General features: G+C 37.7%; 3 protein-coding genes across 4 annotated transcripts in view; all 3 read right to left on the bottom strand.

Annotated features, from left to right (window-relative positions):
• The window catches only part of aff4 (AF4/FMR2 family, member 4), a 40,226-nt gene extending 34,086 nt beyond the window's left edge, over nt 1-6,140 (bottom strand). For both annotated transcript variants that reach the window (XM_049466303.1, XM_049466301.1), the window contains exon 1: nt 5,833-6,140. The gene's annotated coding sequence lies outside the window, so the exon portion shown is untranslated. The remainder of the gene's footprint in view (nt 1-5,832) is intronic.
• A 10,428-nt stretch (nt 6,141-16,568) lies between these two features.
• zcchc10 (zinc finger, CCHC domain containing 10) lies at nt 16,569-21,677 on the bottom strand. Its single transcript, XM_007247035.4, has 4 exons — nt 21,544-21,677; nt 19,355-19,516; nt 18,382-18,426; nt 16,569-17,444 (listed from the first exon to the last, which is right to left on the bottom strand). Exons 1-4 carry the CDS (start codon nt 21,582-21,584, stop codon nt 17,195-17,197), a joined length of 498 nt encoding a protein of 165 aa, XP_007247097.2. The 5' UTR covers nt 21,585-21,677; the 3' UTR covers nt 16,569-17,194.
• A 1,313-nt stretch (nt 21,678-22,990) lies between these two features.
• On the bottom strand, nt 22,991-26,462 carry LOC103038461 (piggyBac transposable element-derived protein 4). Its single transcript, XM_007247083.4, has 2 exons — nt 26,281-26,462; nt 22,991-24,864 (listed from the first exon to the last, which is right to left on the bottom strand). Exons 1-2 carry the CDS (start codon nt 26,421-26,423, stop codon nt 23,082-23,084), a joined length of 1,926 nt encoding a protein of 641 aa, XP_007247145.3. The 5' UTR covers nt 26,424-26,462; the 3' UTR covers nt 22,991-23,081.
• Nucleotides 26,463-27,528: the final 1,066 nt, after the last annotated feature.

Genomic DNA, 27,528 nt, shown 5'->3' on the forward strand with positions numbered 1-27,528 from the left:
TTCAAAATGATCAGTAAACCATTTTTGCCTACAGCTTCCTCTGCAACTAATGTATGTACCTACACAATATGACCTCATTAGGTATGCATGGTGACCTTTCCCTGGGAAATGTCTCTTTACACTTCACAAGGCAACGAGCAATTACCAAGAAATGTTCCAGAGTAATGCAACTATTAGATGAGCAAGACGTCTCAGTGAGCAGATCAGCTCGCTCTTACATAAAAAAGACTGCAGGTTTTCAGCTCCATTTCCTAACCATAACAGAAGTACAGACTGGGTCAGCCTTTGCATGAACACCCCCCAGCGAATCGTGGAGAAACAGCCTGACGTTAGCGGCCAAACAGGCTAAAACGGTCCAACCAAAATCATTTTACGATTGCTGCTTACATAATGTTTTACATAACCTTTAGATGTGATGAGCAAACGCTAAAGAGCACTTTTGTGACTGGGCACAGCCTTCACCACAAAGTAGAGTAGAGTAGGAAACAGTTAACTGACACCAGGGAGCAAAACTAAAACAGGAAGCACTGCAAGGAGGACTTGAAACAGTGTTTATGAACAGGCAATCCGGTGTTCAAAAACGGATGCTTTCCAGAAAGCAGCTGCTGTCCCCACAGTCACTGAACTGACATGTGGCCACAGTTTTAAATTAAAAAAAAAAAGTAGCCTTAAGCTACTACAGTGTGCACATCCACCTTCAGGTGAAGTCAAATGCTACTGAAGTGCAGCGTGCAAGTGTGTATGTGCGCACATTACATAAGCGCCAGAAGGTCTGCCCTAGTTCAAATCAAGTGGTGTAGGACTTACTGTCCGTGCCACACAGATTACGCTATGCCTGCCAGCAGCCTTGGGGCCATGCATGAGCACTAGGGCTGGCCCGAATAGCGTTTTTTGAGCTCCGGATATTCGGCACTGATTCGAAGCGAATATTCGAATATTCGTTTTTAAAAAAAGAGGTTTAAAAAAAAAAAAAAAAGCAAATCACGGCCCCTTTAATCCACTGAAAAATGTTCAATTTGCTCTGACCTACGAGACATATTCACCCCGGAGTTTTTGGTGTTTTTATCCCGGATTTTTGTGTTTTCACCCCATATTTTTTCTGTGTTTTTAGCCCAGATTTCATCGTGTTTTCATCCCGGAATTTCTGCTGCCCCACACGTGGCTTATCCGCTGCGTAAGCAGGCTAGAAGGCTGCTGCTGCACGGTTTCTCCGCTGCGCAAGCCAGCCCAGTAAATTGCTGTTTGTGTTTTCACACTTAGGCTATTTGCTTAAAAAAACAAACAAAACTTCAGGAAGTATTTTATATTCTTAAACATTGTTAATTATATTAGAGGACAGTCATTGTAAACTGTACTTGGTCTTTTTCGGTTAAAGGATTGTGCAGGGCATATTACTGATTTTGTATTTTTGCACTTGGGCTATAAGCTCAATATTAAATATTTCGTTTGTTTAGAAATTATTTTATATTTTTAAACCATGTTAAATTATATTAGAGTAGAGGAAAGTCATTGTTAATGACGTTATTGTACTTGGTCTATTTCGGTTAAAGGATTGTGCAGGGCATAGCCGTATTACTGATTTTGTATTTTTGCACTTGGGCTATAAGCTCAATATTAAATATTTCGTTTGCTTCGAAATTATTTTATATTTTTAAACCATTTTAAATTATATTAGATAAGAGGAAATTCGTTCAGACATCATTTTTGTAGGCCAGGCTTTTGTAACCGATTTAGCCCCTACTGTTGCCACATTACCCCTTACGTTTTATTATATAAATCAGTTTCGAAGAGCCTGCATTTTTTTTTATCATGTATAATAGAGGTCTGCGCGAGACTGATTTTTAAACCCACTCTTCCACGCTCCGCGTTTCTGTCTCGTTACCGCTCCGCAAAAAAATTGCTTCTTTTAATTCCGCGCCCGCCCGCCACATACACATTTCTGCCGCTCCCGCCCCACGTTCCTAATATAAATTAAATAAACTACATTTAATGCTTCAAATTTACTTATATATTTATTAAAACAGCAGCGCCGTTCCTTACCCCAGTCCAAACACCATCGGTGTGTGCGTGTGTGTGTCGGTCCATCCTGCGCGTTGAGAGTTTTCTTTAGGTTTTTTTTTTTTTTTTACAATTATTACAGTTTTCTTAACTATTTATTAATTTGCTCCCGCATCGTCTGAATTAAACTCCCGCTCCAGCCAATAACAGTTCAGTTCTGTCCCGCGCGCAAGATATTCTGACGGGACCCGCGAGAACAGAAGTGGTTAGAGTGAGATGGAACTCTGGAAAGGAGAAAAAAAAACGAATATCCGAATACCAAAATTAAAAACCGAATACCTACTCAACGAACGAATATCCGAATACCCGAATATTCGGGTCCAGCCCTAATGAGCACGTTGGCCAATTATGCAGCAAAACTTACTCCACTGGCTGCCCCTCCCCTACAGAGCTTTAAAATGGTCTCCGAGTGCAAAAGAGAAGCTGCCCAATGGATGGTTAACTGATAGGACAGTGCAACTTCAGACTGTATATTAACTTCAAAAGGTCAAAAGTGCCAACAGAATGACATTAAAAATGTTACTGTGCTTATTCTTACAGAACAGTTGCAAAGAGATAGATGAGATAATCTAACCACAGATAGAGATGATTAACAGAAGAGCAATTAGTCTGCTCTATTTTCTTACTTTTGGCAGACTTCAGACATCTTCAGAGGTCCTTTAAATCAATCAATTAATTAAGCAATAATACACAAGAGGGAGTGCTATAACGTGTAATATTTGCACTACTGTGCTGAGGTTGTAGGCATTAGGCCGCACACAAACCTCAAGTATATTATTGCGATTATACTACAGTTCCATTATCGCTGTTTATTAAAAGATTTTGAGTTAAAAAGTACGAGGACATACGGTGTTTGGTTATAAACACTTAACAAATTAAAATAGTTCCATTGCTGCTCTGTATGTTGCTAGGTTACCTGTATGTGGTGAAATAATACATGGAGAGCTTCGGTTACAGGGCAATATCGGCTGATAACGGCACTCATAAAATGCCTCTCATCCAATCACATTACAGGGTTGAAACCAACTGTGATATAATTAAATCATATTACACTTGTTTGCCAATCAAGAGTGTTGCCTAGGAACTTTTTGACTGCATTCAGACTGCAAACAATTCATCTACTTTATCTCAAATCAAATTTGTAAAGTAGTAGAGTGAAGTAATTAATACAATATTTTTTTCCAAACCAAGCATTTTAGGCCGAGCTCTTTGATTGGTTTGGTGTAGTACAGTCACATGACAGAGTGAGCTAGTAGATTCCCAAACTAGTTATGTTATTAGTGAGAATCTGAGTAAAGCAGTTGTCCTGTGCTATGCATTTAATACATCATGTATAAATGGTTTAAAACAGTGTCTTTGACAACAAAAGACTGGAAACTGGACTCTGAAATCTTCAAAAGAAGCAGCCACTGTACTGTATCTCTGACCGAGAGAGCAGAGAAAAGCAAGCAAGCATGCGTTGAAAATACTGCAATAAGTACACAGCACTAGGCTTTACACAAACAGAAAAAGTAAACTATGAAGTCGATGGTTGTTGCTGTACGTCGTATTTGGTTTTAAACCAAAATTAAAAACAACCATTTGCGGTGGGTTAAACAGGCTTCAAGGTGTAAAAGTTGGGAAACCCTAAACTATCTAGACTATCTAAAAACAATACAGTGATTATTTTGGTAGTCGACTAATCTGATGGTTATTTTTTCGATTAGTCGATTAGTCAATTATTCAGGGATTATTTCTGCAATGTCCTCCATCTCTAGAAACAGCGGAATATGAGATATTGATGCCTTTTAAATGTCTAGATGTTGTTTAAACATGGAAAGTTCTGATATTTTGTAATTAAACATGTAATATGTTGTGTTTGGGCACTTTTAGAGACACAAATTAAGTTGTGTGTGAACTGTGTAAGTGAGCCATTTACCCTATTGCGCTTCTGTACCCAGCACTTTGTGTAATGTGGTATTGTTACAAATTAACGATTAGTCGACAACGAAACTGACAAATTTAATATATCGACATTGTTGATTATACTGAATAATGGTTACAGCCCTATGTGTATCTAGGGAAATCAAACCCTAGTCAACCACAGGAAAGGTGTTGATGTTCATGTTCCCCACTAAGCTACACCAACAAAGATAGTTCTGGGGGGGGGATGGTATACTTAGTAAACTTGCCTCTAATACTTCTAAGCTATTACCTAAGATTTATAGCTTAGATTGTAATCAACATATAAAAACACAGGGTCGTTTTCAGCTCCTGACAATACTGGGTGTTTCAAAAGTATTGAAAAGGAAAATCTGATTGTTTTGCTTGCTGACAGCTTATCTGCATGACAAGAACATACAGTTTTCTCAGAGAACAGGTTCTCTTATCATAGGGTGGCAATGTTGACAGTAGCTTGTGTGTCCAGCCGTGTTAGCTATGTGGGCACAGTCAGGGTAGTACTATAACTGCTCATCCCTCACAGTATGAATCTGAACTCCTTAGCAAACTAACCAACACAAGAGGCTAAACGTTGCTACTAATGGAAATAGACTGCTTATGAATCTTTAAGGAGAACAAAGCAGCATCTTCTTAAGTTCTGAACAGAGACGCTGCTGATTAAATGCAACAACAACCAACACGAACGGCCTAAACAAGAGGAGTAAGGTGTATTCATGAACGGTTAGCTAACGCTAACTGTTTGTTTGCTTGCTTGCCTCTAATTGAAAAGTTAGGTTATCTAACCAGGCCTGGACAAACCGTATTTATGTTTCTAATTCAGAAATTATGAAAGCGAGAAGTTGTGGGTGTCTGGAGTTTTGTTGTCAATATGGGACTAAAATAAGCGATACACACTGACCTCAGCAGCTAACAGAAAGGTTAGGATGAGTCTAACGCATAATTGCTAGCTAGGCTACTTATCTAAATGGGTTAGTTACCGTTAGCTAGCTAACATAGCTAAGCTAACTAATGTGTGACACCTCCAGTGAGTAAAACGCTGCTCATTAAAAGGTGCCCATACTGTACACCTATAAACAGCGAACTAGCTTAGCTAAATAGGGGGAGTAAGGTGTAACGTAAATCATAAACAGTTAGCTAACGCTAGCTGTTTGTTTGCTTGCTTGCTTTCTCCTCTAAATAAGAAGCTGTGTTATCTAACCAGGCCTGCACAAACCGTGCCATACAAACTACTGGTCTAAGTTACTTAATTCTCTAATTCAGAAGTTGTGAGGAAACGAGAGGTTGTGAATGTCTGGAGTTCCGTCGTGAATATGCTACTAAAATAAGGAAAACAGACCTGACCAGCTAATAGATAAGCTAGGTTAGGAAGAGTAACGCATCATAGCCAGCTAGGCTACTTAGCTAAATTGGTTGCTACCATTAGCTACGCTAACTTAACATTTGTGACACCTCCAGTGAGTAAACGTTGCTCATTAAAGGTGTCAATATTGTTGCTATGCGTATAAATAACTAGGTAAGCTAGGTAAGATAACCTCTACTCTTTATTTGGTTATTTAGTTAACGCGTTAGTGGTTAACATTAGGTGGGCAGGGTTATCTAGCTTAGCTTAGCTAAAGCTAAGGGAAGCTAACCTACAGCAGTCAAATAAACGTTAGCTGCAGCGGCTAACACTCCCACTAGCCTTTGGTTTATTAGTAAATTCTCCATGAAGAAACTGCAGCTCCCTCACTAAAGTTACTAACACGTATTTCACAACATCCCAATGTCTTCATGCGACAAGTAAAAACAGTATTTTTAACTATAAATTGTTTAATGTTGTTTTTTTTCGCTTACCTCTTGTCCTCTTTCAGGCCCAAACCATTGTAGCTACTGAAAGCCTCTTTTCTCTTTGTCTTTCCCCACTTTCTCCCCGAAGCGCTCTGGTTAATAATGTGTCAGCGGTAATAAAAATTAAAAAATCATTTAAAAACGTAGAAAAAAACAATCAGCCCACTTCGCCTAAGTGAGCCATGAGTCAGAAGGGCGTTTACACCCCATGGTTTTATCTGGCAAAATTTCCAAACATCTCAAGCCCATTTTTCCAGAGTGGATGTTGGAGCGGCTGAGATGTGCAGACCGAACTAACGAGTCACGTGACCAGCACGAAGACGAGGGCAGTGAGCCAGTGCCATTTACTGGCAAGACGTTTCGATTCACTTTAACGAACCGATTCATTTGAATTCGTCACATCAACGATGGACGTTAGATTCAGTTTAAGAAACCGATTCCTTAGAATCAATTGTAGTTTGATTTATTTGGGCGACCCGATTCTTTCCAAGTAGTTAACTTCCTCGAAAAGACTTGTGAGTCAGTTTAGCGAACCGACTCGTTTGAACTGGACAAAACGTTATTGGTTGAGGTGTGTGTAAGAAGAGAGGACGTTACATTCAGTCTAAAAGAAGTATTTGTCGTTTGGTTCATTCATATGAGGCATTAATGAACTGAAGTTTGGTTAGGTTTAACGAACCGATTCTTTCGCAGCAGCTAGCTACTTAAGCTAACTTCCGTGACAAGAAATTTGATTCAGTTAAACGAACCGATACAATTTGGATCAGAGGGGGTGTTTGGTTCAACAAACCTATTCCTTCAAAGAAGTTATCAGTTTAAGAAACCGATTCTTTTGAATCAATTGCAGTTTGATTTAATTGTCCAAACCGATTCCTTCGGAGTAGTTAACTTCCTCGACAAGACTTGCGAGTCTGTTTAACGAACCGACTAATTTGAACTGGACAAAATGTAGTTTAACGAACCGAATATTGCGCAGCAGTTAGCTACTTAATCTAACTTCCGTGACAAGAAATTTGATGAACGAACCGATACTTTTGAATCAGAGGGAATGTTTAGTTAAACGAACCGATTCCTTCAAAGAAGTTATCGTTTGATTCAATAAAACGAACAGAATCATTCGGAGTGTTTACACACAGTTAATTGAATGAATTTTAGGGTACGTTTTATATATATTCTTCCAACTGCTAATTTCTATTAACGAAATGAGTCACTAGCCAAGCTAGAATTCGAAATAAACTAATAAATAAAATAATATTGAATTGGATTATTTTTCTACATTTTCATAAGTACAAATCAAAGTACACTGCATAAAAAGAAAGATAGCTGAAGTCAACAGAAATGATGATTATTTGTGACTTAGGAGCCTTTTTTAAATAATATTTTTATCATAATAATAAATATAAATACAGCTCTGGAAAAAAAAGAGACCACCACATTTCTTCCAAAATCCAAATAAGAATATTGTCATTTAGAGATTTTTTTTTGCAGAAAATGAGAAATGGCTGAAATAACAAAAAAGATGCTGACCTTTCAGACCTCAAATAATGCAAATAAAAAAAGCTGATATAGTTTTAAGAGTTCAAATATCAATATTTGGGGGAATAACCCTGGTTTTAATCATAGTTTTCATGCACCACTTTAGGCATGAAATCCCAATCATTTCTCTATTTTCCTAAAATATGTTTAACTGTTAGTGTGTTTGTGTGCAGTAAACACACATTATTAATAGCTTTCTCAATATAACTATACTGTACTGGTCATGTGTATTTTTCTGTCGCATGCTGCAATAAGTTTAATATTTAGATCTGTATGCTTGTAAACCATTCAAGTATGCATACCTCCCAGCAAAAAGCTACACATCGGCCCTTCGTGGGCTAAGTGTGGGCACTGTGGGCAGGGGCTAGCCCATTAAAATTCCAAACAGGCCCAACATGGGTTTTCTGTGGGCAGCCTGTTCATTGGCTGGCCCACTCAAATCCTATAAAAGGCCGCTGTGGGCTAGCCTGAACTGGTCCAGTGCATTAATGCCCCTGTAGGCCCAGTGTGGGAATTATTTGGACAGCCAACACTTTGATGCGCCCACACAAATCCCAGGCAGGCCCACTGTGGGTCAGCCCACATTCAGCCTGCACCATTTCACACCCTGAAGGGCCAGTGTGGGTTATATGTGGGCAACCCGCACTCTGGCATGCCCACACAAATCCCAGGCAGGCCCACTGTGGGTCAGCCCACATTCAGCCTGCACCATTTCACACCCTGAAGGGCCAGTGTGGGTTATATGTGGGCAACCCGCACTCTGGCATGCCCACACAAATGCCAGGCAGGCCCACTGTGGGTCAGCCCACATTCAGCCTGCACCATTTCACACCCTGAAGGGCCAGTGTGGGTTATATGTGGGCAACCCGCACTCTGGCATGCCCACACAAATCCCATGCAGAGCCAGTGTGGGTCAGCCCAAATTCAGCCTGCACCATTTTACACCCTGAAGGGCCAGTGTGGGATATATGTGGGCAACCTGCACTTTAGCATGCCTACACAAATCCCATGCAGAGCCAGTGTGGGTCAGCCCAAATTCAGCCTGCACTATTTCACACCCTGAAGGGCCAGTGTGGGTTAAATGTGGGCAACCCACACTCTGGCATGCCCACACAAATCCCATGCAGAGCCAGTGCACTGCACCATTTCACACCCTGAAGGGCCAGTGTAGGATATATGTGGGCAAAACACTTTAGCATGCCTACACAAATCCCATGCAGAGCCAGTGTGGGTCAGCCCAAATTCAGCCTGCACCATTTTACATCCTGAAGGGCCAGTGTAGGATATATGTGGGCAAAGCACAGTTTAGCATGCCCATACAATTCCCATGCAGAGCCAGTGTGGTCAGCCCAAATTCAGCCTGCACCATTTCATACCCTGAAGGGCCGGTATGGGTTATATGTCTGCAACCTGCACTTTGGCATGTGCACACAAATGTCATGCAGGGACACTGTGGGTCAGCCCAAATTCAGCCTGCACCATTTACACACTGTAGGCATTGTGGGTTATATGTGGGCAGCACGCACACATATGTGAGCATGCCCACACAAATCCTATGCTAGGTTACTCTGGGTCAGCCCAAATTTACCATTCAATATTTTACAATCTGAAAGTTTGTGTCATAACAAGTTCATATGAAGGGTATCTGAATATTTTTTATTGTTTTTGTCTGTGAGAGCTAGGTAGATTAGCTAGCTTAGTGGATAGGAGCAACACTGTGTGAAATGTAGCATCAGCTCTGAAATATTTTCTAAACCAAAAGTGGAGAAAAATCAAGGTACCACAGCAGAGTTGTGCAGAGACCTTTGGAGGGGCAGGTGCTCAAAGTCAAAAGGGTGCACATGGAGCAAAAATTTGAAACACCTGCAATATCATTGATAAACTCTGATGCACATAAAACACACACACACACACACACCCAGTAACATCTCATATTTGTCAAGACATATACTGTATAGCTATACATTTTTATTTATAAAAATATTTTTATTTAATATTTTGGATAGCTACGAATTTGCTCCATGGTGCTGATTCATAATCTCACCTTTATTATTGGTAGTGCTGATAATAAATAAATAAAAATATTAAATTATAAATGTATTTGTGCTTGACTATACACTTTGTGTAAGCCAGCAAGCAAGGTTATAAAAGTTACATATTTTTTTATTTTTGCATGTGATATTTAATTTGTGTGTATTCGTGTGGGCGGGACAGGGCAGTGAGGGCATGTCAATGTGGATCATGTGACCGACGAATCCACCCCCCTCCCCCTCCCCCCTCCCTGCACGTGCCTTTACCACAGAGCAACGATCAAGCTTAAAGGCAAAGTCAGTGAGTGACTTTGGTCTGTCAAAGTGACTAAAAGGTAAGTTATAATTTCTGTTCTACTATCCGCTTTTCTATTTTTTGCTAATGTATGCTAATGTGGTGCTAATGCAGTTACCACTCTCAGGTTATTGTAGCATTATAAGGGTAGCTATGTCGAAGTTAGCATTGTGCTAAAAAAAGTTAGCATTGTGCTAAGTTAGAATGAGAATTTACCTCACATTTAAATAACACAAGGGGCTCCCAAGTTGGCAGCTTATCTCGGCTCTTGGAGAAAGACTGCTGTTAAGTAAGTTAACTTTATATCCAAGTATGTCAACAATAACCAGCTAAGGGAACAATGGCTTGCTAAGGGAAATATTAAGGGAAATGGAAAATGGAAAGATATCCACTTAAGCTAAGGGAAAGATAGCCAGTTAAGCTAAGGGAAAGATAGCCAGTTAAGCTAACGGAAAGCTAGCCAGCTAAGCTAACGGAAATATAGCCAGTTAAGCTAAGGGAAAGATATCCAGCTAAGCTAACGGAAATATAGCCAGTTAAGCTAAGGGAAAGATATCCAGCTAAGCTAAGGGAAAGATAGCCAGTTAAGCTAAGGGAAAGATATCATTTTAAAAAGTTTTGGTATTTTTGTGAACCTGATATCCTGATATCGGCCACCTCACATGTTTATAGAATGTAACTACCAGTCACACACAGTGACTGTAAAGGCTATTTATGTTTCACCATGAATAGCCTGAAGAAATTCAAATTCAAATAACTATCACTATATAAGAATCACTGTAATCAAATACAGTCTGCAAATTTCTCTAAAATTAAGCATTGTACATGAAAAGACACTAACAGATGTAGTATTTACCTGACTGCATTCTCATATCTCTATATTATTATTTTAAGAGGCCGTGAGAAGATCAATCATGCCACCACCAAAGGATGCAGAGATCGAGCAGGTTGCAAAGGTTTGGCTTTGGAATTCACGGGACCGTTCAGGTGGACGGAAGCATCGTCTCATGCAGTCTCTTCAAAAAAATAGTTAATTTATGATCTATGCTATATTAATGCATAAACAATATTCATTTTTGATATTATGATTAACTATATCTGTTCTATTTATGTAAAATACATGTGTCTATTTTCTCCTTCATTATTATTGCTGTGAGATAAAAAACTTAATGCAAAAACTAATGTTATATTCAATTTTTTTTTACTGGTTTGATTGGGATGACATTTTGGTTCCAAGTCTACAAGCAAGAGGAATAAAATTAATAATAGAGATCAGGGGTGGGTTTCCTGAAAGCTTCGTAACGCTAAGAACTTTGTTAACTCGTACTTAAGATTAATCGTTAATTAAAGAGTGTTTCCCAAACCCGTGCGTAACTAAAGTACTACGTAAACTCGCTTGCAGATTAACGAGTGCCCTCACACAGTCGTTATTCTTAAGAGCTTCTTTAAGGGATCTCTACTTGCAGTTCAGCACCTTAAACACCAGGGACCGCCAATTTTGAGGGAGAAAAATTATAATTTCCCTTGTTGAAGCAATTATATTTTGTTACTATTAATTATAACAAATTATATATATATATATATATATATATATATATATATATATATATATATATATATATATATATATATATATATATAATTATTATAATAATTAATATTATATTATATTATATTATATTATATTATATTATTTGACGTGTCTGCGGGTGCTCCGGTTTCCACCCACAGTCCAAAGCTAATTGGATGTCGGATAAAAATTGCCCCTTAGGTGTGAGTGGATGTGTCTGTGTGTCTGTCTGCCCTGCGATGGATTGGCGGCCTGTCCAGGGTGTATTCTGCCTTCAGCCCGATCCCGGCTGGTATAGACTCCAGCCAGTGAGTGAATGAGTTATATTATATTATATTATATTATATTATAATGCCAACTTTGTCTGTGGCTTGTAGTCTGACTGGGCATACTGGAATTGACCAATCAAACCCATAAATTATTAAAATCCAGATTCCTGTAGATGATGCTCACGGTCTAAGCAAAGCTGCAAAGTCACCAAGTTCGTGGATTCTGTAATCAGGCTGTTATGTGGAATACACACACTTATATACACTTCCCACCAGCCCGGGAATTACAGCACAATACAATATATTTCCATGCTATTGGGAAAATTCCTGGTACTGTAGGTCCGGTGCAGGGGACGCCTGCGGTGTCTTTAATCACACCTACACGTATTGTAAAGGGTATCGGTGAATGTGCAGGTAATATTTAATATTATTCTTTATTTAGATGCTTCTAACCAAGATTGTGGCCGTTCATCTGGGCAAACTCTGGGGTGTGTCAGCTCGCAAATATATAAATACCAGTCAGTTGACACGTCTCATTTAATGTTTTTTTTTTTTTACATTGTCGATTAATATTAAAACTATGAAAATAATTAATTGACGCATATGGAATTAACAAAAGTTAACAAAAAGGTGCATGGCCTTTACAATCCCCTGACCTAAACCCAACTGAGATGGTGATTTAGGATGAGCTGGAGCTGTACAGTGTGTGTGTGTGTGTGTGTGTGTGTGTGTGTGTATATATATATATATATATATACACACACACCGGAACATACGTGTATGTATTATTATATTATTTTTATATTATTAATAATTATAATAATAATAAATTAATATTATCAATATTACTATTAATAATATTAGTACAATATCTATTAATATAATATATATATATATTAACAATAATAGTTTTAAAAAAGTAAAAAAAGTTTAATTTTTATTAAACATTTATATATAAACATATGACTTATTTATTTAGTCATATGTATCTTTAGGAGTATTTTATTAATGCCAAAGTACATCCTTTTGTAATTTAAATTTCAAAATATGTATAATATTGATGATTACAACACTTTTTTACATTTTTAGGGTGTAATACTGAATAAATACTGCATAATAATCGATATTTGTGGATCGATTGAGCGCGCTGTTTCGGGGGAGGAGTCAACAAAGATGTTCTTTAACCTCCTTTGTTAATTTTCACGTTGCGAAGCTCTTTGGGAAACACTCGCAGAACTGGCTCGTTCTTTACTCACGTCATTTGTTATTGGCTAAGGTTGACTGTTTTCGGGAAACCCACCCCAGAGGCTTTGTTCCAGTAGCAATAATAGTATCAGTTTATTATTCATCTACTACATCAGTCTAGTGCATTTAAGTATTTATTCAAGAATATGATTTGCTGTTTTTATTGATGTTTATATATATATATATATATATATATATATATATATATATATATATATATATATATATATATATATATATATATTAATTTAAGTTGTATAATTCTTTGTTATTTTGTATTATGTTTGATATTTATATCATACTGTTTATTATAAATACTGTTTTTGCAAATGGAGATATTTATGCAGTACATATTTATCTACATGCTAAAATATAAATTTGGGATTTATTATTAAGTAATTTACTTAAATAATGTTGTGTGTTGTTTATATTTCATACATGATACTTTGTAATAAATTAATAAATTTACTATACACTTTAAATTGTGTTATTTATTTAATTGTTTTACAGCCAGTTGCAAAAAATGTCAAAGTGCCAATAGCACAGCTTTAAATTTTCTTCCTTGAAAAGTGTTCTCTGTTCAATATTGCACAGTTCTAAAAATTTGGGGCCACAATTGGTTTTCCACTGAGGGCATGAGTCAGTGTGTGTGTGTGTGTGTGTGTGTGTGTGTGTGTGTTAGAGCTCTGCAAATCTCTGTTGGCCCAATGGGCCAATGCTTTGGTGTTGATTTTGTATAGAGGAGTAAATCTTCGCTGGCCAAATGTGGGCTGCCTGAAAAGGGCCCACGCCGTGGGGCCGACGCTATACTGGTGAGCAAATCTCCATTGGCCCAATGTGGGCTGCCTGAAATGGGCCGACGCCATGGTGCTGGTGCCGTCCCGATGAGCAAATCTCCGTTGGCCCTAAGTGGGCTGCCCATATGGGGGCGATACTGCACCGACGTGCAAATCCCCAATGGTCCGATTTGGGCTGCCCATATGGGGCCGATGGCGTGGGGCCGATACCGCACCGATGTGCAAATCCCCAATGGCCCGATGTGGGCTGCCCATATGGGGCCGATGGCGTGGGGCCGATACCGCACCAACGTGCAAGTCCCCAATGGCCCGATGTGGGCTGCCCATATGGGGCCGATGGCGTGGGGCCGATACCGCACCGATGTGCAAATCCCCAATGGCCCGATGTGGGCTGCCCATACGGGGCCGATGTGTTGGCCCACATTGGGCCCTCATTGGCCCAGTGTGGGCATGTTTGCTGGGCTGTCAAGTCTCCCGTTTTGGCCGGGAAACTACCGTATTTTACTCCTTTTTCCCGCCGTCCTCCCGTATTATTATTTTTCCGTAAATGTCCCGTATTATATTAAAATAAAAAAAACATATATTATTGAGGAGACAGGGCACTGACCGCTCTGTGTCTCTTAACCAATCGTGGAGCCGGTTCAAGGAGAAAGTCCCGCCTTTCAGGAGAAACAGCCAATCAGCTTGCAAAGGAGGGTCAGTGTAGGCAGAGCCATAGAGAGAGAGCCATCTCTCTCTATGGCTCTGAGTGTAGGTAAGCCCCCCGTCGCTGTGAGTTCAGGCAGCTCGTCGGAGCAGCTGATGTTAAAACATATCTGGATATACAGCGATTTTTCTAAAAGAAAGGTAACGGTAGGTTAATGGAAACTATGATGAGATTTTTCTGATAGCTGCTTAAAAATACTCGTCTCCGAAATAAAACACACAGATTAAAAATAAAACACACCTCTTAAAATAAAAAAATAAAGTTTGTGACTCAGTTTAACTAGAAATGTGTAGAGGACCGAAATGAACGGAACTGATCAGGAGTGATCAAAAGAAAGAAGTATTAATTAAAAATTATTAATTTAGTAGGCCCATTAGGACTAATTTTTACTGATAGAATATATCTGGTCCATGTCCTTTTAGTAAAAGCTCATGATACTATTTTTAGGTCACCAACAGTCATTTTGCAGAATTTGTGCACCTTTTGTTCAATTTTAAATCCATTAAATAAAAAAAAAAATCATATAAAAGAGTGCATTAGGCCAAAAAAAGACATGAAATCTTAACCTTTTTTTAAATATCTAGAAAAGGGGTTTTAATTTGTCTGTATTAAAAGAATGACATATGTAGGAATGTCCACAACATTTCAGATTCTGATAATCTAATTGTAGTCTGTAAGTGTTTCACATGTGGTTATTTTAGATTTTTTTAAACCTGTCTTAAAATGTAAGGGATACTGAACCTTCGTTGGGCTGGTGGGCTGGTGGGAGTGGACAGAGGAAAATGTCCCTTATTTTTAAATCTAAAACTTGACAGGTATGCAAGTATGTAGTAGGAAATGTAGAACCTGCTTTTGATTTTGCAAATGTACTGCTTTGCCTGTGTTTAGCATCTGAATTTAAAGTAGAGATTGAAAAGCACCCATCTAAACTGAATTGATTCAGTAAAATTAACCAATACATTTATCCACCACAGGGTGATGGTCTTCTTATATACTAGTTGTTAGATGGGTATTTGTTTAAGATTAAAGGGGCACTAAATCCCCAGATTTTATATTTGAGTCTCCACCCTCAAATTTGAAAAAGGTTAAAAAATGGGAGTAGTTTGGGATAGGCACTGGGTGATGTATGGGTTTAGACACGGGACAGGAGGGAGAGCTGATTGGCTAAGCTCCAGCAGGAGCAGTGTGCCTCTGATAGCAGTGAGACACAGATGGTTGGACCTTACCACCGGTGTTATTGATTTAAAGGTTAAGAAATGTTGATAAAAATTTTAAGCAGCACTGGTATGTTTCTTTACTTTAAAAATATGGTTTATTGGCTCATTAAGCTTTTATCTGTTCTTATAACCACAAACACGTGGCCATACACAATAGACTGTAATAGACGACATTAATCTTAAAATGTCACAATATATATTTATATACCCCCCTTTTCAGCTTTCTATGGGTTTTTGGAGTGCTTTTGTGAGAGGTTTTGCCCATTTACCCATAAAAGCACATTTCATGTCAGTTGCCAATATTGGGTGATAAGGTATGAATCTATTTCTCTCCTACTTCTTGCCAAAGATGTTCAATGGGGTTGAGTCCAGGGTTGTGTGTTTGGTTAGTCAAGTTCCTTCACACCAAATTTACACAACCATACAGTTGCTGGATTGGCTATGAAAACAAAGAACAGAGAACATAAGAGTAGGGGTGCACAATATGGCCAAAAAATATTATAACGTGATAACCTGTTGGACATTATCCATGTGAAATGCAAATATGGCTCTGAATTAAATTAAACTCTGGATTGTTTTTTGGCAATTGGCTTGGCTGCACTTATTTTCCCCATACTAAAAAGTTGGACAATTCAACCATGCAGACCTCTACCTTACTCTACCTCCAGCCTTTTTATGCCATATAAGAACAGTCTGCAGTGTGAAGTGCTCCCTACACTGCTGCACGCTGGTAATGCAATTTGTGTTTGCTGCTCTCCACAGTGTTCTCACAGCTTTTTCAGTGTGTTTATCATTAAGAATCACATCGAAAAGCCCTAACAGAGGGTGCGTCTCGTCATTCTTTCCTCAGGATGCATTTACTTCACCACATCGTTAAATGTAAAGATGTTGTTTGCTACTTTATTAATGTTTAAATTTTAGACTTTGCTCATTTGAAATGTTTCAAACGTGCTAGCTGTACCGGTATAACAGTTTAAGCAGTTTAAGCTTTTGGCTTGGTAATTGAGACATATTAATTTTAGAGCTCCCTGCAAAAAGAAATGGTTTAAAACTCTGACAAAGGACAGTGTTTGTCTTAAAAAAAAAAACATCTACCATTTATTTCAGTGGGTCACATTGGGTAAAACATTTCCATGTTTGCATCCATCCTATTCCTGTTGTGCATAGTTATGCATAGAACCAACTGTCTCTCAATCTCAATCTCTTTTTAGATGTAATGTCAGATTTAAATACAATCTCCAATTAAGCTCAGTTTCAGCAAACCAGAAATGAACAAGGATATCATAACAGTTTCTGAGAGGAGAGACAACACAGGCGATTTAAAAAAGCTAAACAAAAAAGTAACCCAAAAATGCAATAATGCATACATTAACATGTGTTCTTTCTGCACAAAACTAAGAATAAAACAGAAGTAACTGCAACCCATATCTTCACTGTAGATGAACCATCCAGTCTCTATCTCCTTCCTTTCATGTCCACTACGTAATTCAACATAAATGAACAAATAAAAGAAACAAAAACAAAAGCGCCTTCTCTCTCAATCTGAACTCACAAATGTTTGGTTTTCTGAAGATCAGCAGCAGTGAAGGAAGGGAGATGAACTTCAAAAAGTAGCTGGAACTTCATTTTTTTTCTTTATCCCTCCCACCAGTACAGTCCGCATAACAGAACAATTATAAACTGAAAAACTGCTGACAAGTCATTTATTTCTTCTTTTTCCTCTTTTTGGGAGGACCCTGATCAGAGCTGCTGCCGCTGGAAGAGTCGGAATCCGAGTCAGAGCTGGAGGAGGAGGATGAGGAGGACGAGCTGGAGCTGTTTTCGCTGTCACTGCTGCTGCTGTCGTCCTCAGAGGAGGAGGAGCTGGACGAATCACTGCTATCTGATGAAGAGTCACTAGAGGAGCTGTCAGAGTCGCTACTTCCGCTGCTGGAACCGCTAGAGGACTTGGACCTGAAATCACAGCACAAACACACAGGCTGCTTTAATATATCGGCTCATGTGTATTTCGATGAAACAGTGCTGGGTCAGAAAGAGCTGACGCTAGGTCAGTACGCCCCTTTCTTAATATAAATGTTTTTTTTTTATTGATGCATCTAGACAGGTTAATAAACTTGGTCTAGCAGTTTAACAAAGTGCAAAAAGTAGAAACAAATAAAACTGCATTAGAAAAAGCACTGGGCATAGCAAACACAATAATTTGCAATGCCTTTAAAAAGAATAAAATATAAAGTACTTTACTAATGACAAAACTAAATTTAAAGCATCAAGAATAAAAAGAATCTGGCTGCAGATCTCCAGTCGCCTCCCCACTTCCTCTCTCTTAAATCTTTAAACAGAAGATCCTGAATTTAGCCTCAAGTTTTAAACCTGAAGGCACTGCTTACTGTCAAGCTAAATTCCCAATATTTTAAAAGACCTATGATGACACCACAGAGACACATCTGCACAAATCTAATTTGAATCTCATTTAAAACTACCTCCAAATATGTTCTGGTTTTAATTAGCAAAAATCTGTGTTTTTTGACTATCAAAAATGAAATGAGATACAATCTAGACATGCCAAAAAACTAATTTGGGCCTAAGATAACTTTATTAACTTGAACCTAGGGCTGGACTATATGGCCAATTTTTTTTACCACAATAAATATTTTTGTTCGGTTTATACTATACAATTCTGATATTGATATGAACACTACAGCCACCTTCCTTAGTGTACGTCATCGCGCTCTGACAGAGTTAAGTGAAGCAGTAAAAATATTGTCTTTCATGCATAGCAAACAAGCACTGATGAGCCTCGATATGCTTATAAAAGTATATGGCTGATACAATTAAGTATGATAACTTCACAATCTTTTATACAGAGCAGACTCTGTATATAGCACTGTACCTTTTTTTCTTTGTCTTCTTTTCACTTACTGCTACTGGTCCATGTCTAAGGCAAATGGACAGAAACCAGGGGTTAGAGATTAAGCACTTTATGACATTTTAAAGTGTGCATGGGATCCAATTATTTAATATCGAAATTAACACATTTCATTTAAGTGCCAAAAAATAGCCGAGGTAAATAGACAGTGTGTAAATTACATAAGCTGGTCTAATAGAGGCATATTGGTTCTTGTAATAAAGTACACACAAAAAATAGGGTTGTGTCTATATATTATTCAATATGTCAATAACAATTCTTGTGACCTAGTTAGGCCTAGTTACTGCTACTAAACTGGACTGAGACTCCCACACAAAGATATATACATCTCTGGAAAAAAATAAGAGACCACTTCAGTTTCGGAATCAGTTTTTCTGCTTTTGCTATTTATAGGTATAAGTTTAAGTAAAATGAACATTGTTGTTTTATTCTATAAACTACGGACAACATTTCTCACAAATTCCAAATAAAAATAGTCATTTAGAGCATTTATTTACAGAAAATGATAAATGTCTAAAATAACAAAACAAATGCAAAGCTTTCAGACCTCAAATAATGCAAAGAAAACAAGTTTTAAGAGTTCAGAAATCAATATTTGGTTGAACGCTGGTTTTTAATCACAGTTTTCATGCATCTTGGCATGTACTCCACCACCAGTGTTACACAGTGCTTTTTAACTTTGCCACTCCTGGTGCAAAATTTCAAGCAGTTTAGCTTGGTCTGATGGCTTGTGATCATCCATCTTCCTCTTGATTATATTTCAATTTGGTAAAATCAAAGAAACTCCCATTGTAAGTGATCTTTTATTTTTTCCAGAGCTGTATATTTTTCCACAGTAAACCACATATGGTTAAGTAAGCACTACACTAAAAAGAAAATTTAAGATGCTTTTAAGATGTTACCCCTAAGATGTCCCTGTCGTGACTGCAGTACATACCCTGCAACACTGGGGTCTTTATTTTCCATTTCTTTCAGTTTCTTCTTCATCTCTGATGTCCTTGATGGTCTATACAGATACTTTCTTTTCCCAGTGCATTCGTAAGACCAGTGTCCATACTCCAGGCACTTCTGACAGCGAACATGCTGTTTATTTGCCTCCCTGCAGCCAGAAGAAAGGAATATGGAGAAAGATTAACATGTTGTTAAAGTATAAGGATAAAAAAAGTCAATTAATGAAAAATGACAACAAATTACCATTAAATGAACAGAAAATAATATGATAATGTCAAATGTTAACACTTTGTATAATGCGTACAATGCCAGAATATGCCAGATATTGGAAAATCAGCACTAGCTAAGAACTATAAGATCTTTCCTCAATCTGACTAAATATATTGGCATGTAATTTTCAATTGTTATATGTAACCACTTCTTACAGCTGGATGGTATAATCAATATTTTATTCCATCTTAATTAATTTTCTTATCTTATCTACAAAATGCCATCATCACTGCTGAAAGAACACTGAACCAACTGTACATTTCGATGAGAGAGTGTAAAAAATCCTGTTAAATAAAATCCTGTGCAGCAGAAATGCTATAAAAATCACAGTGCTATGCATGTAAGAGCAGTTGAATGTTTTTTTTTTTTTTTTTTGTCCGGCACTCTTGGTGCTCGTCTGTGAATCAAATTACAATAAATTCTGTGATATAATATTTTGCAATATCGGCCACTTCTTTTCATATGTAAATAAGGAGTTGGCTTTTATACTGTTCAAATAAACATAGAAATTATATTGTATCTACCAATATCAAGACATATTGTAAAATACATTTTAGCCATATCGTCCAACACTACCACTAATAAAGACTGAATCTCATGCTCTATTTTCCGAAACGCTTTTCAGTCTAAAATGACACCAGTTGTACAAGTTGTAACTCTTATTTTGATTATTTCTTAACTAGAAATTCTTATAAGCAATACTACCAGAATGTCTTAACATATGATACTATTACCAGTATTAATCCCATAGGTGACCTCTTTTGGAGCTATGTCCACCGGTATAAATTAACCTACATTACAGATATCAGTAATTATGAGTTTACTTAGGACTTGTATCACTTGAAAAATGAAAACTGGACTGTAATATTACCGTGTAAATAGAGAGGGAGACTGTAAATTCAAGTAAATCCATGGTAACGTATGAACAGTGCAAATTACATTTATAATATCTGTTTCCTGGTGATAAGACTGGTCAGAACGTGTTTATAGATCTGCAGATCTTGTATAGCTGGTGTGATTTTCAGAATCAGAATATCTTTTTTTTCGCCAAGTATGTTAACCTACACATACAATGAATTTAACTTGGTAGTACAAAGCAACACGTATGACGTAGTTATAGTAAGCTAACAAGTACACAAGCTCTTTACCTACAAGTATTAAACAAAAATAGAGTAAAGAATAGTAAAATTTTAAAAAAGCACTAAAAGTAATTAAACGCTGGGGGAGCTGATACATGGAAATATCTGTACATTAACAGATATGAATGCTACGTATCCATATGTATCCTGAGTAGACATTTAACTTATACACATTATTAACTAGCTAGGATTACATATAAATAAAGAATTGTTTGGAAGTTTGGAAGCCAAAATGGCCAAAATGGTTGAATGAGTTATCCATAGTATCCAGTATGGAGTCTTTTAGATAGAACCAAAAACGTTTAACTCAGATTTGAAGTATCTTTAGTTAACGTAAGTTAGCTAAGCTAAGCTAGGTTAGGTTTGGTTAGCTAGGTGCACTGGTACCAGGCTGTTTTGGTCGAGAGTAATTCTCACTAGCTCTGTGTGTGTATATAGCTAAAGGTTTGTGTGAGCCGTTCTAAAAATAATAATAAAAGAGTTATTAATGCAATATATCAGTGGTTTAAGCTCGTTGACCTTCCCGCTATAGTTATTAGTTAGGCTGCGTGGTTAAATGTTTAAAGTGTGGTCAGCAAGGTCTGTGTTTAAACACAAACACACACACACACACACAGCGCGCTGGATCTGGACCTCACTGTACGTTTGCGTATGTGTCGAGGTCCACGCGAGTCCAGTCTCTAGTGAAACTACAGGTTAGTGGCTCGATAAATGTAATAAAGACTAACTCAAACAGCCACGCGGGTTTCATATAAGAAAAACTTACGCTTGTCTGCGGGCAATTAATCTGTGCATAGGCGTCGCCATGCTAGCTCCTGGTCTGTCTGAATTCTCTCTGTGCGATTTCAATGAGAGCCGCCCGCTGGACAGGAGGAGAACTGCAGACCGCGCAGGTCTAATTTAATCAAACCTATTAAATCATAGGCTGTGAGCGAAATGGCTCCCCACTCCCTCATTAGTTTTTACCAAATGTCGAGCTGTGTCTAAAATTGACTGGAGGAAACGCTGTGCTTTGACGGGAGGACAAAACTACGAGTCCTGCTGATGGAAATTTTAAAAAGCAGTGTTTGTGTTAGTTATTATGTATGAGTATTCACTTTCTTCATTGCTTGCAAGTTTATTGCATTTTTATGAAGACAAGCCACTATACTCATGTGCACATCCATTGTTACCCATTTTAGCCATTTACACAAATAATTTATATTAACTACTAAGATTTACCTTAATCAGTGGAGATCGAGGCTTATTTTCTGCTCATAAACATATTATTCATGAGATTAAACTGTGTCTCTGTACTTAATAATAAGCTTTCCTGTAGTTTTAAGAAAACACTAGACTTATATTCACTCTACAATTACTGTAATTACTTTTTTCTTGTGCCCTAACATACAATACACAAAACACACATTTAATACACAAATGCAGATAAACAAAATAATTTTAAATACAATTATTTTGTAATTGGTGATATGGAGGATAAAGTATTTTATTAAATGAGGTTGGAATAAATCCGGTGATACTGTTGATATGCATCAGCTGTTTTGTTTTTGTGTGGTTTTCTCTGCATATTGGTTGATTTAAAACATGTTTTACCCGGTGCATTGGTTTTATCTGGAGGCCAATGTAACAATGCCAACCCTGATGGCTGTCTGCTCTGTTTGTTTGGCTGTCTGTTACTTTCGTACGTTCACATTACAAGCCACATTGTTTAAATCTGATTTTTTTGCTCAGATCGCATTCGGCACATTGCTCAAATCTGATTTTTTGCTCAGATCGCATTCAGCTATCTTGACGGTTTACATTCACAAATATAGATTAGCTTTTACGTATTCGATTTAGGACCACATATAAAAGGTGTGAAATGTGAAATTTTTCGGTGAAACATGATAACCAGTACAAGCATTTGTTGAATAACCCACTTTGTTTGCCCCCAGCATTCCAAAATACAGCGATTTTAGCCGAGGCTCCCAACAGGCTTATAATGCTAGTGATAGGGGCATAGCTCAATGTAGCTCAATGTAGCTCCTTATTTTATTGGTAGAATTTTGAGAGTGCTGAAGGATGTGCTTTTCATACTAAGTTTTGGTTTAGACATACATGTTTTATCAAAAGAGAGAGCACTAGGTAGATGTTTCATATTAAATAATTTACGTATAGGGAAATGTAGGGAAAGATACCTTCCACACTTTCAAAAATAAAAATACACAGAAATGTACTCTTCTTGTTTTGTCTTTATTAAAATGAGGTGCGAAATCAGAACAAGATAAAAAAAAAAGCCTTTTCCTACATATCCTCCCAGACAGATCACTGTTCAACTTTGACATCTTTCATGTCATGCCATTCAGTAAAACAAAGCCGGTCTACAATTAAACAAAGAGGGACATCACAGGACCTGCACTTGTAGATGGTCTTCATGTATTTCTTCTTTTGAAGACAAAGTGCACAGTTTCTCCGTCCCACTGATGATTTTTCTCTTTTAGTTGCCAATGAGGGATCCACTATTGGGACAGGATAGCATCCCCTCTTCTTTGCCTCCTCCACTAGTGGCTGTACAATTGGCTCCTCCTTGATTTTTGGCTCAGAGGCTGCTGGTTCTGTGGCCCTTTCACTCCCTAGGTCCGCAAGCTGCAGGCACAGGGCTTCTCTGAATTTCTTCTGGGTGAGGGGTTTTTGTTGCTTGGCCAGACTTAGCTCTCGATGAATGACGTAGCTGTTCACCACAGCAATGTCAACAAAATGAAGAAACAGTTTCTTGTACCACTTCATTGTCTTTTGGGTGACGCTGAAGTATTTGATGAGAGCATCAGAAAGATCGACTCCCCCCATGTACCTGTTGTATGCCCTCACTGGTTCTGGGACAGGGACCGATTGCAAGGACCAGGTCCCATCTCTGCTTTTCACTCGACGCTGGACTGTTGATCCACAATATGCTTTGTGGATAGTTGAGCAAACTGTGACCTCACGAGTGTCCATCCACTTAACATAGAGTAGTGGGCCTTCTCTGATCCACCTGATGTCCCCTCTGCTGGCTTTCTTTGGGAGAGCATTTTCTTTGTGTTTAGGGTAGCCAACGCAGCTCTCCCTGATGGTGCCACATGCCTCAAACCTCATGTTGTGTAGTTCACAGAAGAGAGTGGAACTGGTGTAAAAGTTGTCCACATATATATGGTAGCCTGTACCAACAGAGGCAGCTGACAAAAGGTCCATCACAGCATCATAGCCCAGGCCCTTTCCAGAAGGTGACGGAGACTTGCCTTGATATATGTTGAAGCCGCAGGTGTAGCCGTTTTTAGAATCAGCTAGGACAAAGAGCTTAAAACCCCACTTTATGGGTTTGTCCCTCATGTATTGTTTGAATCCAATACGGGACTTTGTTGCTACCATACGCTCATCAATGGACAGATTTTGATCAGGCTGGTAATAAGCTTTGCATGCAATCTGAATGTCATCCATGAGAGGCCTCAAACGACCAAGGCGATCGTGTTTGATGGTGCCTTTTAGCCCGTCATTCTTTACATCCTCTTCGATGTCACTCATGTGCAGATTCCAAAAGATTGCTTCATATCTGTAACCAGCAATTACAGAAGCAGGGAATGGAAAGGTGTGGAGTCTGTCCTTTCTCCACAGGTCTCGTACCGTGGATGGTTTTACAAGGCCACAGTAAATGACCACACTTAAAAACTGGTACATTTCCATGTCAGTCACAGGATGCCATGGTGTCTTTATTCCTTTTTCCTGTCTTTGTGCTGCATATTTGTTCGTGTTTTGGCAGAGGGTTATGATTGTTGAGCTACTCATGAATAACTGGAACAGCTGGAGGGGTGTGTACTGTTGGTGGCTATCAAGCTGTACTCCAGGAGTTCTGGCAGGTGAAAAGGGGTGTAGAATTGGAGTGACATCTTCTTCATCTCTACTGCGCCACCGATCTTGTTCATACACAAGGCATCTCCTCTGTCTTTTGGAAGGACTTGAACACAATGAAGAGAGCACATTTGGCTGTTGAATATTAGTGGGGGGTTTACGTCTAATGGTGGAAGGGGTAGAGGGTGTAGAGGGTGTGGAGTCAGATGATGGAGCACTTTCTTCCCTAAAATATATAAATAAATAACATTAGATTATTTAATCTTAAACATTTGGACCATAATATACAGTACCAGTCAAAAGTTTGAACACACTTTAAATTTAGTGTTTTTTCATTATTTAAAATTCTTCCAAACTATAAAGAAAAACATTTAGTAACGAACCAAAATATATTTTATATTTTAGATTCTTTAATGTAGGCACCCTTTGCTTTGATGACAGCTCTGCACATCTTGGCTGGATTTTCTTAGTCAGCTTTATAAAAGTACTCACCTGGAATGACTTTCAGTTAACAGCAGTGCTGAACTTCCATTACCCTCTTAATGTGCTTGAGAGCATCAGTGTTTTCAATATTATGACAAGAACTACTCAACTAAGTAAAGAAAAATAAACTTAAAAAAGGTCAGTTAATCTGAAAAGAACAAAGCAGTTGCAAAGACCATCAAAAACATTATGATGAAACTGGCCCTTATTAGGACCACCCCAGGAAAGGAAAAGCAAAAGATACCAGCCTCAGAAACTGCAAGTTAACAGCACCCCAGATAAGAGCCACCTAAGCTTCACTAAGGAAGTTTGAGTGGGTTAACACTTTTAATTTTACTACATGATTCCTTATTTGTTCCTTCATAGTCTGCATGACTTCAGATTTCATTTACAATTTGGGAGAAAAAATATGGAACGCTTGACTGCTACTGTATATATGGTGTGTTAAATTTACATCTGTTAATATAAAAAGATTTCACATGCTGATCATTTAATAAAAGGGCTCATTAAAACATGAGCAACATTATAAAGCTTTTACATATAACATGCTAAATATGTAGTGTAGTGTAGGTGATACAAAACCCTTTTTTTCTGGTTATTTACATTCTAAAATCTTTGAGGCCTTTGGAGACTCCTACAGGACACTTTGATAACACGTTCAATCTCTACTCCACCAACTAATAATAATAATTCAGATCACAAATACTGATTTTATTCATTATTTTCTGACAGTTTTAGTTATTGTCTTATAATTAAGATTATCAATAAAATGTAAAACGATGTAATGCATGATTTAGAACTTGGTAAAGTTGGTTTGATATATCAGGCAGAAAATTACTGCCTGATTACCAAAATACTGGCCTGTTAAGGGGGTCTCTATAAAATGTGGAATCCAGAAATAGCATTGTGTATCAATCTTAGGAGAATTCAATATACAGTAGATATCTGGTGTAAAACATAGCAATTCAATGGTTTTATGAGTGTATAATAAAAAAAACTTAATATAATTTTATTTTTTTTTACTTTGTTTTACAAAATATTTATTAATTACTAGGTTAACTAACACTAGCTAATTTACCAGTTATTTATCTGCTACTGAATGAATAAATGAATGAATGAATGAATGAATGAATGAATGAATGAATGAATTTGTACTCACAGGTGAAACGCATCTGAACGCTCCTGATCTGAATCAAAAGAGTCTTGCTCTGAAGAGTTATTCTCCAGATCCACCTCAGAATCACTACGGAACAGCTCCTCTAAAACCTCTGAAAAGTTTAAAAGCGGTCTTGCAGCCGCCATTGCTCCTGCTGGAATTCAGTCACACCAAAACCTACCCCCCATCCCCCCACCAAAACCCACTTCCCCCAAAACACACACTGAAAATAATATGGACTGACCTAAAGCGGGCGGTACGTTTCTTCGTCCTTAATGTGATTTGTCTGGGTTTGGAATTTTTTTCTTTTATGCCCAATATTATATAATATTATATAGTATAGTATTTTTTTTATTTTTTTTATGAACAATTATATAAAGTATGTAGGGAAAGATCAAAAATCGTATTTTTGTAAATTTTTTATTTTTAATTTATTTTATGCCCAATAATATATAGTATATAGGGGGAGGTTTAAAAGAAAAAACTTATATTGTTTAACATATTGTTTTATTTTTAATTTATTTAATGCTTAATAATATATAGTATGTAGGGGTATCTTTTTTATTTTTAGTTTCTATTATTGCTAATAATACATAGTATGCAGATGTCTAAAAAGAGAATTACTATTGAAATGAATTTACAGAAAGCACATTAATGTTTAATATTTGTCCATTATTTACACGCTCATGGGCGTTGGATATTTCGTCAAATATTTCGATGTGCCTGACTTGAGGATCCCACATCATAGGATGTTTACATGCTGCTGTCTGGTGGGAAATTCGTTTGTGGGATAAAACCGACATAATTATAGAATGATCTGAGTTCAGAATCGCTCCCTTTTACAGAAATAATACACTATATGATATGTCAGCTATTTTCTAGTGATGTACGAAATCTTAACCGTATATTTTATTCCCTATACGGCTCCCTATCAAACACCCACAGTGTATCATAAAACGTAGTGTACAGATGGTGTATGCCAGAGGTTCCAATGTATACCATAATGCACACTCCAAAACTTTTTGCTCAAGACCAGCTGGTGAGCCAGAAAAAAAAATACTCTATGCTAATTGATTTTCAGATTACTTTTTACTTCTAATCCTTTACTTCTAATAAGAGTGAAACTGATTGTGTTTCAATGAGAAGTATAAACATACCATTCATACACCCTATTGGTTTATACGTGACCCAGAACGTCACATCACGCCTCAGCAAGGACACTATAGACCCAAAGCTTTTGTCCTTAATTGC

This window comes from Astyanax mexicanus, chromosome 17, assembly GCF_023375975.1.
Source record: "Astyanax mexicanus isolate ESR-SI-001 chromosome 17, AstMex3_surface, whole genome shotgun sequence".
Lineage (NCBI taxonomy): Eukaryota > Metazoa > Chordata > Actinopteri > Characiformes > Acestrorhamphidae > Astyanax > Astyanax mexicanus.

Coding starts and splice junctions, on each gene's coding strand:
- zcchc10 (XM_007247035.4), bottom strand. CDS start 21,584: ATGGCGACGCCTATGCACAGATTAATTGCCCGCAGACAAGC. Junction 19,517..21,543: donor TTAATTGCCCGCAGACAAGC/GTAAGTTTTTCT, acceptor TTCTGGCTGCAG/GGAGGCAAATAAACAGCATG. Junction 17,445..18,381: donor AAGAAGACAAAGAAAAAAAG/GTACAGTGCTAT, acceptor CTGTGATTTCAG/GTCCAAGTCCTCTAGCGGTT.
- LOC103038461 (XM_007247083.4), bottom strand. CDS start 26,423: ATGGCGGCTGCAAGACCGCTTTTAAACTTTTCAGAGGTTTTAGAGGAG. Junction 24,865..26,280: donor CGTTCAGATGCGTTTCACCT/GTGAGTACAAAT, acceptor TATATATTTTAG/GGAAGAAAGTGCTCCATCAT.